We start from the raw sequence: 14,478 nt of genomic DNA, 5'->3' as shown, positions 1-14,478 counted from the left end.
CACAGGGTGATCGGGGTTTATCGGGCAGTGTTGGAGCACAGGGTGATTGGGGTTTCTCAGGTAGTCATAGAGATGTACAGCATGGAAACAGATCCTTCGGTCCAACTCATTCATGCTGACCAGATGTCCTACATAAATCTCGCCCTATTTGCCAGCATTTGGTCCATATCCCTCAAAACCCTGCCTATTCATATAGCAATCCAGGTGCCTTTTAAATGTTGTAATCATACCAGCCTCCACCACTTTCTCTGGCAGCTCATTCCATACATCCACCACCCTCTACATGAAAAAGCTGCCCCTTAGGCCCCTTTTATATCTTTCCCCTCTCACCTTAAACCAATGCCGTCTAGTTTTGGACACCCACACCCTGGGGCAAAGACCTTGACTATTTACCCTATCCATGTCTTTAATGATTTTATAAACTTCTTTAAGGTCACTCCTCAGCCTCAAACACTCCAGGGAAAATAGCTCCAGCCTGTTCAGCCTCTCCCTGTAGCTCAAACCCTCTAACCCTGGCAACATTGTTGTAAATCTTTTCTGAACCCCTTCTAGTTTCACAACATATAAAGGAGGGAGACCAGAATTGCACACAGTACTCCAAAAGTGGCCTAACCAATGTCCTGTACAGCCGCAACATGACCTCCCAACTCGTATGTTCAGTGCACTGACCAATAAAGGGAAGCATACCAAACATCATCTTCACTATCCTATCTACCTGCGAGTCCACTTTCAACCAACTATGAACCTGCACTCCAAAGTCTCTTCGTTCAGCAGCACTTCCCAGGACCTTACCATTAAGTGTATAAATCCTGCCCTGATTTTCCTTTCCAAAATGCCACACCTCATACATATCTGCATTAAACTCCATTTGTCATTCCTTGGCCCATCGGCCCACCTGATCAAGATCCCGTTGTACTCTGGGGTAGCCTTCTTCACTGTCCTCTACACCTCCAATTTTAGTGTCATCTGCAAACTTACTAACCATACCTCCTGTCTTCACATCCAAATCATTTATATAAATGACAAAAAGCAGTGGACCCAGCACCGATCCTTGTGGCACAGCACTGGTCACAGGCCTCCAGTTTGAAAAGCAACCCTCCACCACCACCCTCTGTCTTCTACCTTTGAGCCAGTTCCGTGTCCAAGTAACTAGCTCTCCTTGTATTCCATGTGATCAAACCTTGCTAACCAGTCAACCATGAGAAACCTTGTTGAATGCCTTACTGATGTCCATATAGATCACATCCATTGCTCTGCCCTCATCAGTCCTCTGGGTAGTGTTGGAGCTCAGAGTGGTCAGGGTTTAGCGGGTAGTATTGGAGCTCAGGGTGATTGGGGTTTTGGGTTATGTTCAGGCTCTGGGTGATTGGGGTTTCACAGGTAGTGTTCAGGCTCTGAGTGGGGAATCAGACCAGTCTTTGGTAAGCATATTTATAAGTGATGGGATTTTTCTGTATAGAAGTGTGTGTTAGTTATTTTAAAAAGTAACATTTTTGCTGACTTATGCTTTGTGTCAGTTTAATTATTGTGGTGTCTAGGAAATTAATGCAATGCTTGTATGCTGCAGCTTTAATTTCAATGGAGCAGTGATGATTATTAAGGATATTGATAAATTATTCTTATTCTGCTTCTGTGAGAGTCTAAATACCCTATGTTGTCAATAGCTCAAGGCTGCATGGATTCAAGAGTTACTACAATATCTGGGAAGATGCAGTAGTTACTGTTGTCTTGAATGCTGTTAGTTATTAAATGCAAATCTGTTTTTGCAATACAACAGAAGGATAGTTACTGTCGGTTAAAATCTTCCAGATTTGCATTTGTGCAATGGAAACACATTAGCTGTGATTTCGTTAGTCTGTAGATGGCTTGTTTAAAGTGATGGCTTTTTCTGTGTTGAAGTGCGTGTCAGTTATTTTGACGAAAACTTTTGTTGCTGCCTTACATGTGTTGTCTTATGCCAAATTAAATCCTGTGGTGTCTAGGATGTTTTCATTGTGTGTTATGAATTTAATGGAGAGTTTATGATTTTTGAGAATATTGAAGATTTCTTCTAATTCTGTTTGTGAGTTCAAACACCCCGCAAATCAACACAAATACGGATGATATAGTTTTAAATTACTAGATCACCTAGTAATGTAGTTAATGAGAATGAAAAAGGAGCCTCTGAAAGTCAAAAGGTAGGTCTCATGAACATCTGAATTAGAGTCATCTAAACATAAAATTATGTTACCCCTGTTTGAGATGTATAGAAGTTGTATCTTCAATGGAGGGATGAGGCGGAATGGGGTGTACACAGGTTTCTGAGGGAGATATACACATTGCGAGGGAACATATACGTTTGGGGGTTAGGACCTGTGTTTTAGGGGCTGGGCACAGGTTTGGGGGTGTAGATGTTGTGTGTATGGGGCTTTTTACAGGTTCAGGGGGTGCAAGAGCAGCATTTCCTCTCATTTTCTTGCCTCCTCTTGTCATTTGTATGATAGTTACTTCCAAAACCAAAAGTCAATGCTGTGATCAGCGTGTTGATGCCGGTTGCTATACACAAGACTTCAAACCTTAGACAGAACATTTTGCAAAAATTTTTTGTTCAGGTGTTAGGAGTGTACAAGTTTCAGTGGATGCACACATGTTTTAGGGAGGTGGTGGAGTTAGGAGTTATGTGTTGAAAGAATGTGATCATACATTTGGTGGGGGTGTTACAAGTTTAGTGTTCGGTCATATGGACTCGTTTGCGAGGTCATGTACACAAATTTAAGGTGCAGTGATTTTTGGAGCGGAGCTGGACATGTGTTTGGGAGTTGTGTTTTCTGGTTCGGGCTGTGACAGGTTAGACATGGAAGATGAGTAAGATGTCTGCTTGGGGTTTATGTATACTGATTTGGGAGTATTGTTCAGGTTTGGCAGGGAGTGAGAGCTTGGATTTGTGTGTTGATCTTCTACTTTGAGCCACTTCTCATTTTCTTTCTTGTATGTTTACAGCTGGAATTGCTGGAGGTCAGAGTGCAGAAGCAGCAGCTGCTGATTGGAGAAAGTGTGATGGTGTTGCCAGGATCCTGGCTTCCTGTCCTCAGCAATGTCTGTCTGTTGAACAATACTACAGGCAGGTATGCCCTCAGGTAAAGACCGGAAATTTTTCAAATTATGTGTTCATTCAGAAATCAGAGAACACATAAGTAGGGCCAGTATAGGTGGAGGTACATGGTTGGGGAGTGTGGCTTGATTGTTTGGGCACAAACTGAGAAATAAGAAAGCAATTATCACCTTATTGGCATTGTATTATAGGTCCCCTAATAGTCACTGGAAGATTGAGAAGCAAATTTGTAAGGAGATCTCCGATATCTGTAAGAATAATAGGGTTGTAATGGCAGGGGATTGTAACTTTACAAACATAGACTGGGACTGTCGTAGTGTTAAGGGCTTAGACGGGGAGGAATTTGTTAAGTGTGTACAAGAAAACCTTCTCAATTAATATGTGGATGTATCTACTAGAGAAGGAGCAATACATAACCTTCTGTTAGGAAATAAGGCAGGGCAGGTGTCAATGTGGAAGCACTTTGGGGCAATGATCATAATTCTATTAGTTTTAAAACAGTTATGGAAAAGGATAGAATTGATTCAAAAGTTAAAGTTCTAAATTGTAGTAAGGTCCGTTTTCATGGTATTAGACAGGAGCTATTCACAGGTAACGGGACAGTTGGGAAGTGAGAAGCCTTTAAAATAGAATTCAGAAACAGTACGTACCTGTTAATGTGAAGAACAAGGCTGGTAGGTGTAGGGAATGCTGGATGACTAGAGAAATTGAGGCTCAGGTCAAGAAAACGGAGGAGGCATATGTAAGGTATGGACAACTGAGATCGAGTGAATCCCTAGAGGAGTATAAAGGCAGTAGGCATTGGTCTAGTGGTATTATCGCTAGACTATTAATCCAGAAACCCAGCTGATTTTCTGGGGACCTGGGCTCGAATCCCACCACAGCAGATGGTGAAATTGGAATTCAAAAAATATAGTCTGGAATTAAGAACCTACTGATCACCATGAAATCATTGCAGATTGTCGGAAAAACCCATCTGGTTCACTAATGTCCTTCAGGGGAGGAAATCTGCCACCCTCACCTGGTCTGGCCTATATGTGACTCCAGATCCACAGCAATGTAGTTGACTCTCAACGGGCCTCTGAAATGGCATAGCAAGCCACTCAGTTGTCCCAATCGATACAAAGACTCAAAGAAATGAAAGTGGACGGATCACCTGGCATCAACCTAGGCACCAGAAAAGACAACGGCGGAAACAGCCCCGTCGACCCTGCAAAGTCCTCCTCTCTAACATCTGGGGGTTAGTGCCAAAATTGGGAGAGTTGTCTCACAGACTAGTCAAGCAACAACCTGACATAGTCATACTCACAGAATCATACCTTACAGACAATGTCCCAGACACCACCATCACCATCCCTGGACATGTCCTGTCCCACCGGCAGGACAGACCCAGCAGAGGAGGCGGCACAGTGATATACAGTCGGGAGGGTGTTGCTATAGGAGTCTCCAACATTGACTCCAAACCCCATGAAGCCTCATGGCTTCAAGTTAAACATGGGCGAGGAAACCACCCGCTGATTACCACATACCATCCTCCCTCAGCTGATGAATCAGTACTCCTCAATATTGAACAACATTTGGAGGAAGCACTGAGGTTGGCAAGGGCACCAAATGTACTCTGAGTGGGGGATTTCAATGTCCACCACCAAGAGTTGCTCGGCAGCAGTACTACTGTTTAGCTGCTCGGGTCCTAAAGGACATGGCTGCTAGACTGGCTCTGCAGCAGGTGGTGAGGGAACCAACAAAAGGGAAAAACATACTTGACCTCGTCCTTATTAGTCTGCCAGCTGCAGCTGCATCTGTCCATGACAGTATCGGTAAGAGTGACCATTGCACAGTCCTTGTGGAGACAAAGTCCTGCCTTCACATTGAGACCAACCTCCATCGTGTTGTGTGGCACTATCACCGTGCTAAATGGGACAGACTTCACACAGATCTAGCAACTCAAGACTGGGCATCCATTAGGTGCCATGGGCTATCAACGGCAGCGGAATTGTACTCCAGCATAATCTGTAACCCCATGGCCCGGAATATCCCCCACCCAACCATTACCAATAAGCCAGGGGATCAGCCCTTGTTCAATGAAGAGTGCAGGAGGGCATGCCAGGAGCAGCACCAGGCATACCTGAAGATGAGGTATCAACCTGGTGAAGCCACCAAACAGGACTACTTGCACACCAAACAGCGAAAGCAGCAAGTGATAGGCAGAGCTAAGCAATCCCACAACCAACGATCAGATCTAAGCTCTGCAGTCCTGCCACATTCAGCCATGAATGGTGGTAGACAATTAAACAACTCACTGGAGGGGAAATATCCCCATCCTCAATGGTGGAAGAGCCCAGCACATTGGTGCAAAAGACAAGGCTGAAGCATTTGCAGCAATCTTCAGCCAGAAGTGCCGAGTGGATGATCCATCTTGGCCTCCTCCAGTGGTCCGCAGCATTACAGAAACCAGTCTTCAGCCAATTCGATTCACTCCACATGATATCAAGAAACACTGGATACTGCAAAGGCTACGGGCCCTGACAACATTCCGGCAATAGTACTGAAGACTTGTGCTCCAGAACTTGCCGCTCCCCTAACCAAGCTGTTCCAGTACAGTGACAACACTGGCATCTACCCGACAATGTGGAAAATTGCCCAAGTATGTCCTGTAGACAAAAAGCAGGACAAATCCAACCCGGCCAAATACCACCCCATCAGTCTACTCTCGATCATCAGTAAAGTGATGGAAGGTGTTGTCAACAGTGCTATCAAGCAGCACCTGCTCATTGACACCCAGTTTGGGTTCTGCCAGGGCCACTCAGCTCCTGACCTCATTTCAGCCTTGGCCCAAACATGGATAATAAGAGCTGAATTCCAGAGGTGAGGTGAGAGTGATAGCCCTTGATATCAAAGCTGTACTCAACCGAGTGTGGCATCAAGGAGCCCTGGCAAAACTGGAATCAATGGGTATCAGGGGGCAAATGCTCAGGTGGTTGGAGTCACACCTGACACATAAGAAGATGGTCGTGGTTGTTGGTGGTCAATCATCTCAGCTCCAGGACATCTCTACAGGAGTTCCTCAGGGTATTGTCCAAAGCACAACCATCTTCAGCTGCTTCATCAATGACCTTCCCTCCATCATAAGGTCGGAAGTGGGGATGTTCACTGAAGATTGCACAATGTTCAGCACCATTCATGACTCCTCAGATACTGAAGCAGTTCATGTTCACATGCAACAAGATCTGGACAATATCCAGGCTTGGGCTGATAAGTGGCAAGTGACGTTGTGCCACACAAATGCCAGACTATGACCATCACCAATAGGAGCCAATCTAATCACCCTCCCTTGCATCACTGAATCCCTCACTATCAACATCCTGGGGGTTACCATTGACTAGAAACTCAACTGGACTCACCACATTAACAGAGTGGCTACAAGAGCAGGCCAGAAGCTAGGAATACCGCAGAGAGTTACTCACCTCCTGACTCCCCAAAGCCTGTCCACCATCTACAGGGCACAAGTCAGGAGTGTGATGGAATACTCCCCACTTGCCTGGATGAGTGCAGCCCCATCAACACTCAAGAAGATTGACACCATCCAGGACAAGGCAGCCCGCTTGATTGGCACTCCCTCCACCATTGACGCTCAGTAGCAGCAGTGTGTACTATGTACAAGATGCACTGCAGAAATTCACCAAAATCCTCAGACAGCACCTTCCAAACCCACGACCACTTCCATCTAGAAGGACAAGGGCATCAGACATGGGAACACCACCACCTCCAAGGCCCCTCCGTCACTCACCATTCTGACTTGGAAATATATCGCCATTCCTTCACTGTCGCTGGGTCAAAATCCTGGAATTCCCTCCCTAATGGCATTGTGTGTCAACCCACAGCAGGAGGACTCCAGCGGTTCAAGAAGGCAGCTCACCACCACCTTCTCAAGGACAACTGGGGATGGTCAATAAATGCTGGCCAGCCAACGACACCCACATCTCCCAAATGAATAGAAAAAAAAGTAGGTGTATACTTCAGAGGGAAATCAGGAGGGTAAAAAGAGGACATGAGATAGCTTTGGCAAATCGAGTTAAGGAGAATCCGAACAGATTCTTAAGGGCAAAAGAGTAACTTGGGAGAGAACAGCTCCTCCCACAGATCTACTTGCCATCTATGAGTGGAATCACAGGTGGTGGGTGAGATACAAAACAAGTATTTTGCATCTGTATTTACTGAGGAGAAGGACATAGAAGCTGGGGAAATAAATAGTGATGTCTTGAAAAGAGTTCATTCTACAGAAGAGGAGTGTTGATGTCTTAAAACGCATAAAGGAAGATAAATCCCCGGGATCTGATCAGGTGTTTCCCAGAGCTTGTGGGAAGCTTGGGAAGAGATGCTGGGCCCCTTGCTGAGATATTTGTACCATCCACAGCCACGGATGAGGTGCCGGAAGACTGGAGGTTGGCTAATGTGGTGCCTTCATTTAAGAAAGGCTGTAAGGAAAAGCCAGAGAACTGTGGACTGGTGAGGCTCAGCAGTGGTGGGTAAGTGGTTGGAGGGGATTCTGAAGGGAAATTACATGCGTTTTAAAAGGAAAGGATTGATTAGGGATAGTCAACATGGCTTTGGGAAATCGTATCTTACTAACTTGATTGAATTTTAGAAAAGCTTACAAAGAAGATTGATGAAGGCAGAGTGACAGACGTTGTCTATATGGACTTCAGCAAAGCATTCGACAAGGTTCTGCAGGGTACGCTGATTAGTAAGGTTAGATCACATGGGATCCAGTGGGAACTAGCCAATTGGATACAAAATGTCTAATTGGTGGGTGGAGGGTTGCTTTTCATAGTGGAGGCCTGTGACCAGCAGTGTGCCACAAGAATTGGTGCTGGGTTCATTGCTTTTCCTCATTTAGATAAATGATTTGAATGTGAATGTAGGAGGCATGGTTAGTAAGTTTGCAGATGACACCAAAATAGGTTGTGTACTGGACAGTGAAGATTATCTCAGAGTACAATGGAATATGATCAAATGGGCCATGGAGTGGCAGATGGAGTTTAGTTTAGATGAATGTACAGTGTTGCATTTTGGTAAGGCAAATCGGGGCAGGATTTATTCAGTTAATGGTAGGGCCTTGGGGAGTGTTGCTGAACAAAGAAACCTAGGGGTGCTGGTGCATAGTTGCATAAAAGTGGAGTCCTAGGTAGACAGGGTGATGCCTTCATGGGTCAGAACATTGAGTATAGGAGATTGGACATCGTGTTGTGGCTGTAAAGGACATTGGTGATGCCACTTTTAGAATACTGCATACAATTCTGTTTGCTCTTCTATAGGAAGGATGTTGTTAAACCTGAGAGGGTGCAGAACCAATTTACAAGGATGTTGCCAGGGTTTTGAGGGTTTGGGGCGGCACGGTGGCTCAGTGGCTAGCGCTGTTGCCTCACAGCGCCAGGGACCCGGGTTTGATTCAGGTTCTCGGGTGACTGTCTGTGTTGAGTTTGCACATTCTCCCTGTGTCTGCGTGGGTTTCCTCCGGGTGCTCCGGTTTCCTCCCACAAGTCCAAAAATGTGTAGGCTAGGTGAATTGGCCGTGCTAAAGTGTTCAGGGGTTCAGATTAGGTGAGTTATAAGTGGATGGGTCTGGGTGGGATGCCCTGAGGGTTGGTGTGGACTTGTTGGGCCAAAGGGCCTGTTTCCACACTGTAGGGATTCTATGATTCTATGAGCTTTAGGGAAAGGCTGAATAGGTTGGGGCTTTTTTCTCTGGAGCGTCGGAGCTGAGGGGTGATCTTATAGAAGTTTATGAAGTCATGAGGGGAATGGATAGGATGAATAGCCAAGGTCTTTTTCCTAGAGTGGGGAAGTCCAAAGCTCGATGGCATAAGGTGAGAGTGGAAAGATTTAAAAAGGACCTGAAGGCTAACTTTCACACAATGGGTGGTGCACATATGGATTGAGCTGCCGGAGGTGGTGGAGGAGGCAGGTACAATTACAACATTTAAAAGGCATCTGGATGGTTACATGAATAAGAAAGGTTTAGAGGGATATGGACCAAATATTGGCAAATGGGACGAGATCTGATTGGAATGTCTGGTTGGCACCGACAAGTTGGACTGAAGAGTGTGTTTCTGTGCAGTATAACTCCCTATGGGTAGTAGATGATAGGGGATACAGAAGGTGGTTGTTGAAGGGAACAGAGGAGCTTTGTCTAAGGTATATGAGGTTGGTGAGGGTACAGAGTATGGGGGAGGTTAGTAGGGTTGAGGGGTTTGCTGGTGGGAAAATGACACTTGAGAGGCATCTTATGAGGAATACAAGATGCTGAATGTGTTCCTGATAAAACAAAGAACTGAGGATGCTGGAGATTGCATCCAGTGATCCATTTTCATATGGTTTTTTGAAGACTGGACTCAAAACGGTAATTCTGTTTCTATCTCCACAGATGCTGCCAGACCTGCTGGGTTTGTATGGCAAATTCTGTTTTTATTTATTTCTGTGTTCCTGATAACATAGAACATAGAACATAGAACATGAAACAGCACAGCACAGTACAGGCTCTTCGGCCCATGATGTTGTGCCAAACTTTTACCCTAATCCTAAGGTCTATTTAACCTCCACCCATACCTTATACGATCATCCATATGCCGATCTAATAGCCGCTTAAATGCCCCTAATGAGGCCGACTCCACTACCCGCTCCGGCAATGCATTCCATGACCCGACCACTCTCTGAGTAAAGAACCTACCTCTGACGTCTCCCCTATGTCTACTTTAAAACTATGCCCCCTTGTAATAGCTACCTCCACCCTAGGAAAATGTCTCTAGCTGTCTACTCTATCTATATCTCTGATCATTTTGTACACCTCTATCAAGTCACCTCTCATCCTTCGTCGTTCTAAAGAGAAAAGCCCTAGCTCTCTCAACCTTTCCTCGTAAGATCTTCCCTCCATTCCAGGCAACATCCTGGTAAATCTCCTCTGCACCTTTTCCAATGTTTCCACATCCTTCCTGTAATGAGGCGACCAGAACTGGACACAATACTCTAGATGTGACCAAACCAGGCTTTTGTATAGCTGGAGCATAACTTCACGGCTCTTGAACTCAATCCCCCTATTAATGAAAGCTAACACACCATACGCCTTCTTAACAACTCTATCCACCTGGGTAGCAGCTTTCAGGGACTGGGGGCATGAACCCCGAGATCCCTCTGCTCCTCCACACTGCCAAGAATCTTTCCTGTTAACCCTGTATTCTGCTTTCAAGTTTTTCCTTCCAAAATGAATCACCTCTCACTTTTCAGGGTTAAACTCCATCTGCTACTTCTCAGCCCAGCTCTGCATTCTATCAATGTAACCTTTGTAACCTAGAACAGCCCTCCGCACTGTCCACAGCGCGACTCACCTGTGTATCGTCCGTGAACTTACTAATCCACCCTTCCATTCCTTCATCCAAATCATTTACAAAAATCACAAATAGAAGAGGACCTGGAGCAGATCCTTGTGGTACACCACTCGTAACTGAGCACCATGTTGAATATTTTCTGTCCACTACTTTGTCTTCTAAGAGTCAGCCAATTCTGAATCCAATCTGCCAGATTTCCCCCTATCCCATGCCTCCTTACGTTCTGCATGAGCCTACCATGGGGAACCTTATCAAACGCCTTACTTAAATCAATGTATATCACATCCACTGCTCTACCTTCATCCACGTGTTTGGTCACCTCTTCAAAGAATTCACTAAGGTTTGTGAGGCATGATCTGCCCCTCACAAACCCATGCTGACTATCACGAATCAAACTGTGCCTTTCCAATTGACAATAAATCCTATCTCTCAGAGCCCTTTCCAATAATTTGCCCACCACTGACATAAGACTAACTGGCCTGTAATTTCCGGCATTATCCTTATTCCTTTTTTTGAACAAGGGAATGACGTTTGCCTCTCTCCAACTTTCCGGCACTATACCCGTGGACAGTGAGGACGAAAAGATCATTGCCAAAGGCCCTGTGATCTCTTCCCTCGCTTCCCATAGAATCCTTGGATAAATCCCATCAGGCCCGGGGGACTTATCTATCTTCAACTTGCTCAAAATTCCTAGCACATCTTCCTTACTAACATCCACCTCCTCTAGCCTACCTGCCTGTTTCACATGGTCCTCCTCTACAACTAGGTCCCCCTCAGTTGTGAATACCGAAGAAAAGTATTCATTAAGGACTTCTCCAATCTATTTAGGCTCCGTGCACAAATTCCCTTTACAATCCTTGATCGGGCCTATCTGATAACTGGGTTGGGAGGTTTTTGAATCAGTTTCCAAATTCCCTCCTGTCACGTTTTGTTTAGAGAATCCCTGTCGGCTCCATGATGCTGAGGATTGGCAGCATTGAGTCACAGTTGATGCCTTGTAACATTGTAACCTGCTTACGGGATACAGCTCCAGATACATCAGCATCCATTGAGAGCAGAAAAGTCAGTCGTATAGATTTACAGTGTATCAGAGACACATGCTCTTGGCTTGTGGGAAGGTGAGCAAGAAACCTGTATAGATGGAGCAGAACTTGAAGCTATCTTTTATTAACATTGCAGAATCTGGGCAACAATTCGCTGCTTGTAGAATTTTCTTCAACTTTGCAGCTGATTGTAGATTGACCCTGAGAGAACAACTGGGAGTATTAAATTTATTGGTGTAATTGCTTGCTGTGAAGCACAGATTCAACTGTCGGTCAGTTGAATCATGAAAAACAATCACTGATAATTTTGGGAGTAAAAAAGTAAGGGACTGGAAATGGGTTGGAGCTCAGCAAAAAAAAAGGAAAATGTATAAATCAGACAGATAAGGGGATGGAAAAAGTACCGATAAGATAGAAAAACCATATACTAAGGAATGGGACAGGTGTTTCAAAGGAATTTACAAGGGAGTCAGCCAACATTATCAGTTATCTAAAGAGGAAGTTGAACTATTTAGCTATAAATTCAATGAACAGTCGTTGATGGAGATTAGTGTTTTGGACCTGATGGCCAATGATCTTTCCTAACACTGAGGTTGGTACAAAACCTCGTTGATTTACCAGGACACAGCTGTGAACTGCTAAGAACAGTGAATGATGAGGAGCAGGGGACTGGATTTCTTGTTGGCATCTTTCTATTTTCATTGGAGTATTCAGTGGACAGCAACTCTATTGAGCCAGTAGCAGTCTGTGTCTTTCTTTGTACCCTGTCCTTCTACATCCATTGTATTTTACTTCCATAAGTAAATTGCAGTCTGAGCTACAAACTATTCAGACCGTAGAGTGCAGTGTGATCATGTTTCAAAAGATTGTGCTACCGGTCTCTCTGCAGCATGACATGTACTACGTATAGCAGCCACAAGAATTTATCTCTCAGCTGAGCAAATTACTTTATAAATCACTGACGTGGGGGAGGTACTGGAGCTGCAAAGAGTATTAGACCGTGGATATACCAACATAAGTGAGCATGCAGATTAGTAAGCAGTTAGAAATGACCAAAGTGCATTGCGTTTATTGCAAAAGGGTTGGGGTATAAGGCTGAAGAAGCCTTGCCACATTTTCATAGGGTGTGGCTGAGATCACATCAGGAATACTGTGGACAGCTTTGAGTCTCCTCATTTACTTTACGGGGAAGGCACTGAAGGTTTTCTGCACTGATTCCTGAGATGAAGAGAGATTAAGTAGAATGGGTTTAAATTAGGAACAAGAGTAGGCTATTCAGCCCCTCAAGCCTATCCCACCATTGAATGAGCTGTATGGCCGTACTCCATATACCTGCCTTTAACCCATATCCTTTAATACCTTTGCTTAACAAAAATTTATCTATCTCAGATTTAAAATTAACATCTGATCCAGCATCCACTGCTGTTTACAGATTAGTTCCAAACATCTACCACCCTTTGTGTGTAAAAATGCTTCCTAACATTCGATCCTGAACAGTTTGGCCCTAATTCTCAGACTATACTCACAGTTCTAGAATCTCTAACCAGTAGAAATAGTTTATCTTTATCTACCCTGTCTTTTCCTGTTAATACCTTAAAGATTTTGATCAGATCATCCCTTAACTTTCCAAATTCTAATTTGTAAAATCTCCCCCCATAACTTAAGCCCTGAAGTTCAGGTATCATTCTTGTAAGCCAACAATTTACTTCCTCCAAGGTCAACGTATCCTTTCTAAAGTGTAGTGCCCAGATGTGCTCACAGTATTCCAAGTGGAGTCTAACCAGGGTTTTGTGTAACTGCAGCTAAACCTCTGTATCCTCTTACTCCAGTCATCTAGATACAGAAGGCCAGCATTTCGTTAGCGTTCTTGAACATTTTAAAGATTTGTGCTCATGAGCCCCCAAGTCTCTTAGGATATCCACAGTATTTGACTTCATACCATCTGGAAAGTACCCTGGTCTCTCCTTTCATGGTCCAAAATGGATAACCTCACACGTGCTTACATTGAACTCCATTTGGCACGATTTTGCTCATTCACTTAGTCTATCAATATCTCTTTGTAATGGTGTGTTATCATCTACACTGTCTTCAATGCTGCCTAACTTTGTGTCATTGGCAAATTTGGACATTGGATTTTCTATTCCATTATCCAGGTCATTAATAAATAAGGTAAATAAATAATTGAGGTCTTGACACAAATCCGTGTAGGACTCCACTGGTCACATCCTGCCAATTTGAGTACCTATCCATTATTTCTACTTTGTATCACCTGCCATTCAACCAGTTTCACAGCTATGTCAGTAATTTGTCTGCAGTTCCATGGGCTTCTACCTTAGTTAACAGTGTCTTATGCGGGACTTTATCAAATGCCTTCTGAAAGTCCACATAGACTGCATTCAGGAGTTTAGAAATCAGAGTGTATTTCACTGAAACAGTGGAATTTTATAAGTGGCTACATGGAACTTCATAGGAAATTGACACGTGCCCAGAGTGTATATTCCAGTTGCAAAGCTTCGATGATACCATAAGACATAAGAACAGAAGTAGGCCATTCAGCCCAACAAGTTTTTCCACTAGTGAGATCGTGGCTAATCTGAATTCTCAACCCCACTCTCATTCCTCAGTTTATGTTTAGCCTAACAGAAACAGTTATTTCTGACCCAAGTTTCTTCCTCTTAAATTGAATGCTAAATTCTGCTATTATACTCACCGTTTCCTGGGGGATCTTATACTCATGTCATTGTTTATTAAAACTGCCTTATTACAGACAAGAAGATCCAAAATAGCCTGATCCCTGGTTGGATCCACAACACAATGTTCTGGCACCGCTTTGCAGAACACCTCCAGTCCATGCGCAAGCATGACCCCAATCTTCCCGTAGCTGGTCATTTTAACACGGCATCCTGCTGGCATGCCCACTTGTCTGTCTCCTCGGCACGGTGCAGTGCTCCAGTGAATCACA

The 14,478-nt window shown here is 44.3% G+C and overlaps 1 protein-coding gene across 1 annotated transcript in view; it reads left to right on the top strand.

Moving 5' to 3' along the window:
- Positions 1-14,478, top strand: part of tango6 (transport and golgi organization 6 homolog (Drosophila)) — a 140,058-nt gene that overhangs the window by 13,726 nt on the left and 111,854 nt on the right. Inside the window, exon 5 of the mRNA XM_048605931.1 lies at positions 2,980-3,116. Coding sequence (XP_048461888.1) covers positions 2,980-3,116 — 137 coding nt within the window. The remainder of the gene's footprint in view (positions 1-2,979; positions 3,117-14,478) is intronic.

The sequence above is a fragment of the Rhincodon typus genome, chromosome 15 (genome assembly GCF_021869965.1).
Source record: "Rhincodon typus isolate 14 chromosome 15, sRhiTyp1.1, whole genome shotgun sequence".
NCBI classification, from domain to species: Eukaryota; Metazoa; Chordata; class Chondrichthyes; order Orectolobiformes; family Rhincodontidae; genus Rhincodon; species Rhincodon typus.
The sequence above is the reverse complement of the archived record's forward strand: the minus strand, read 5'-3'. Positions and strand labels throughout refer to the sequence as shown.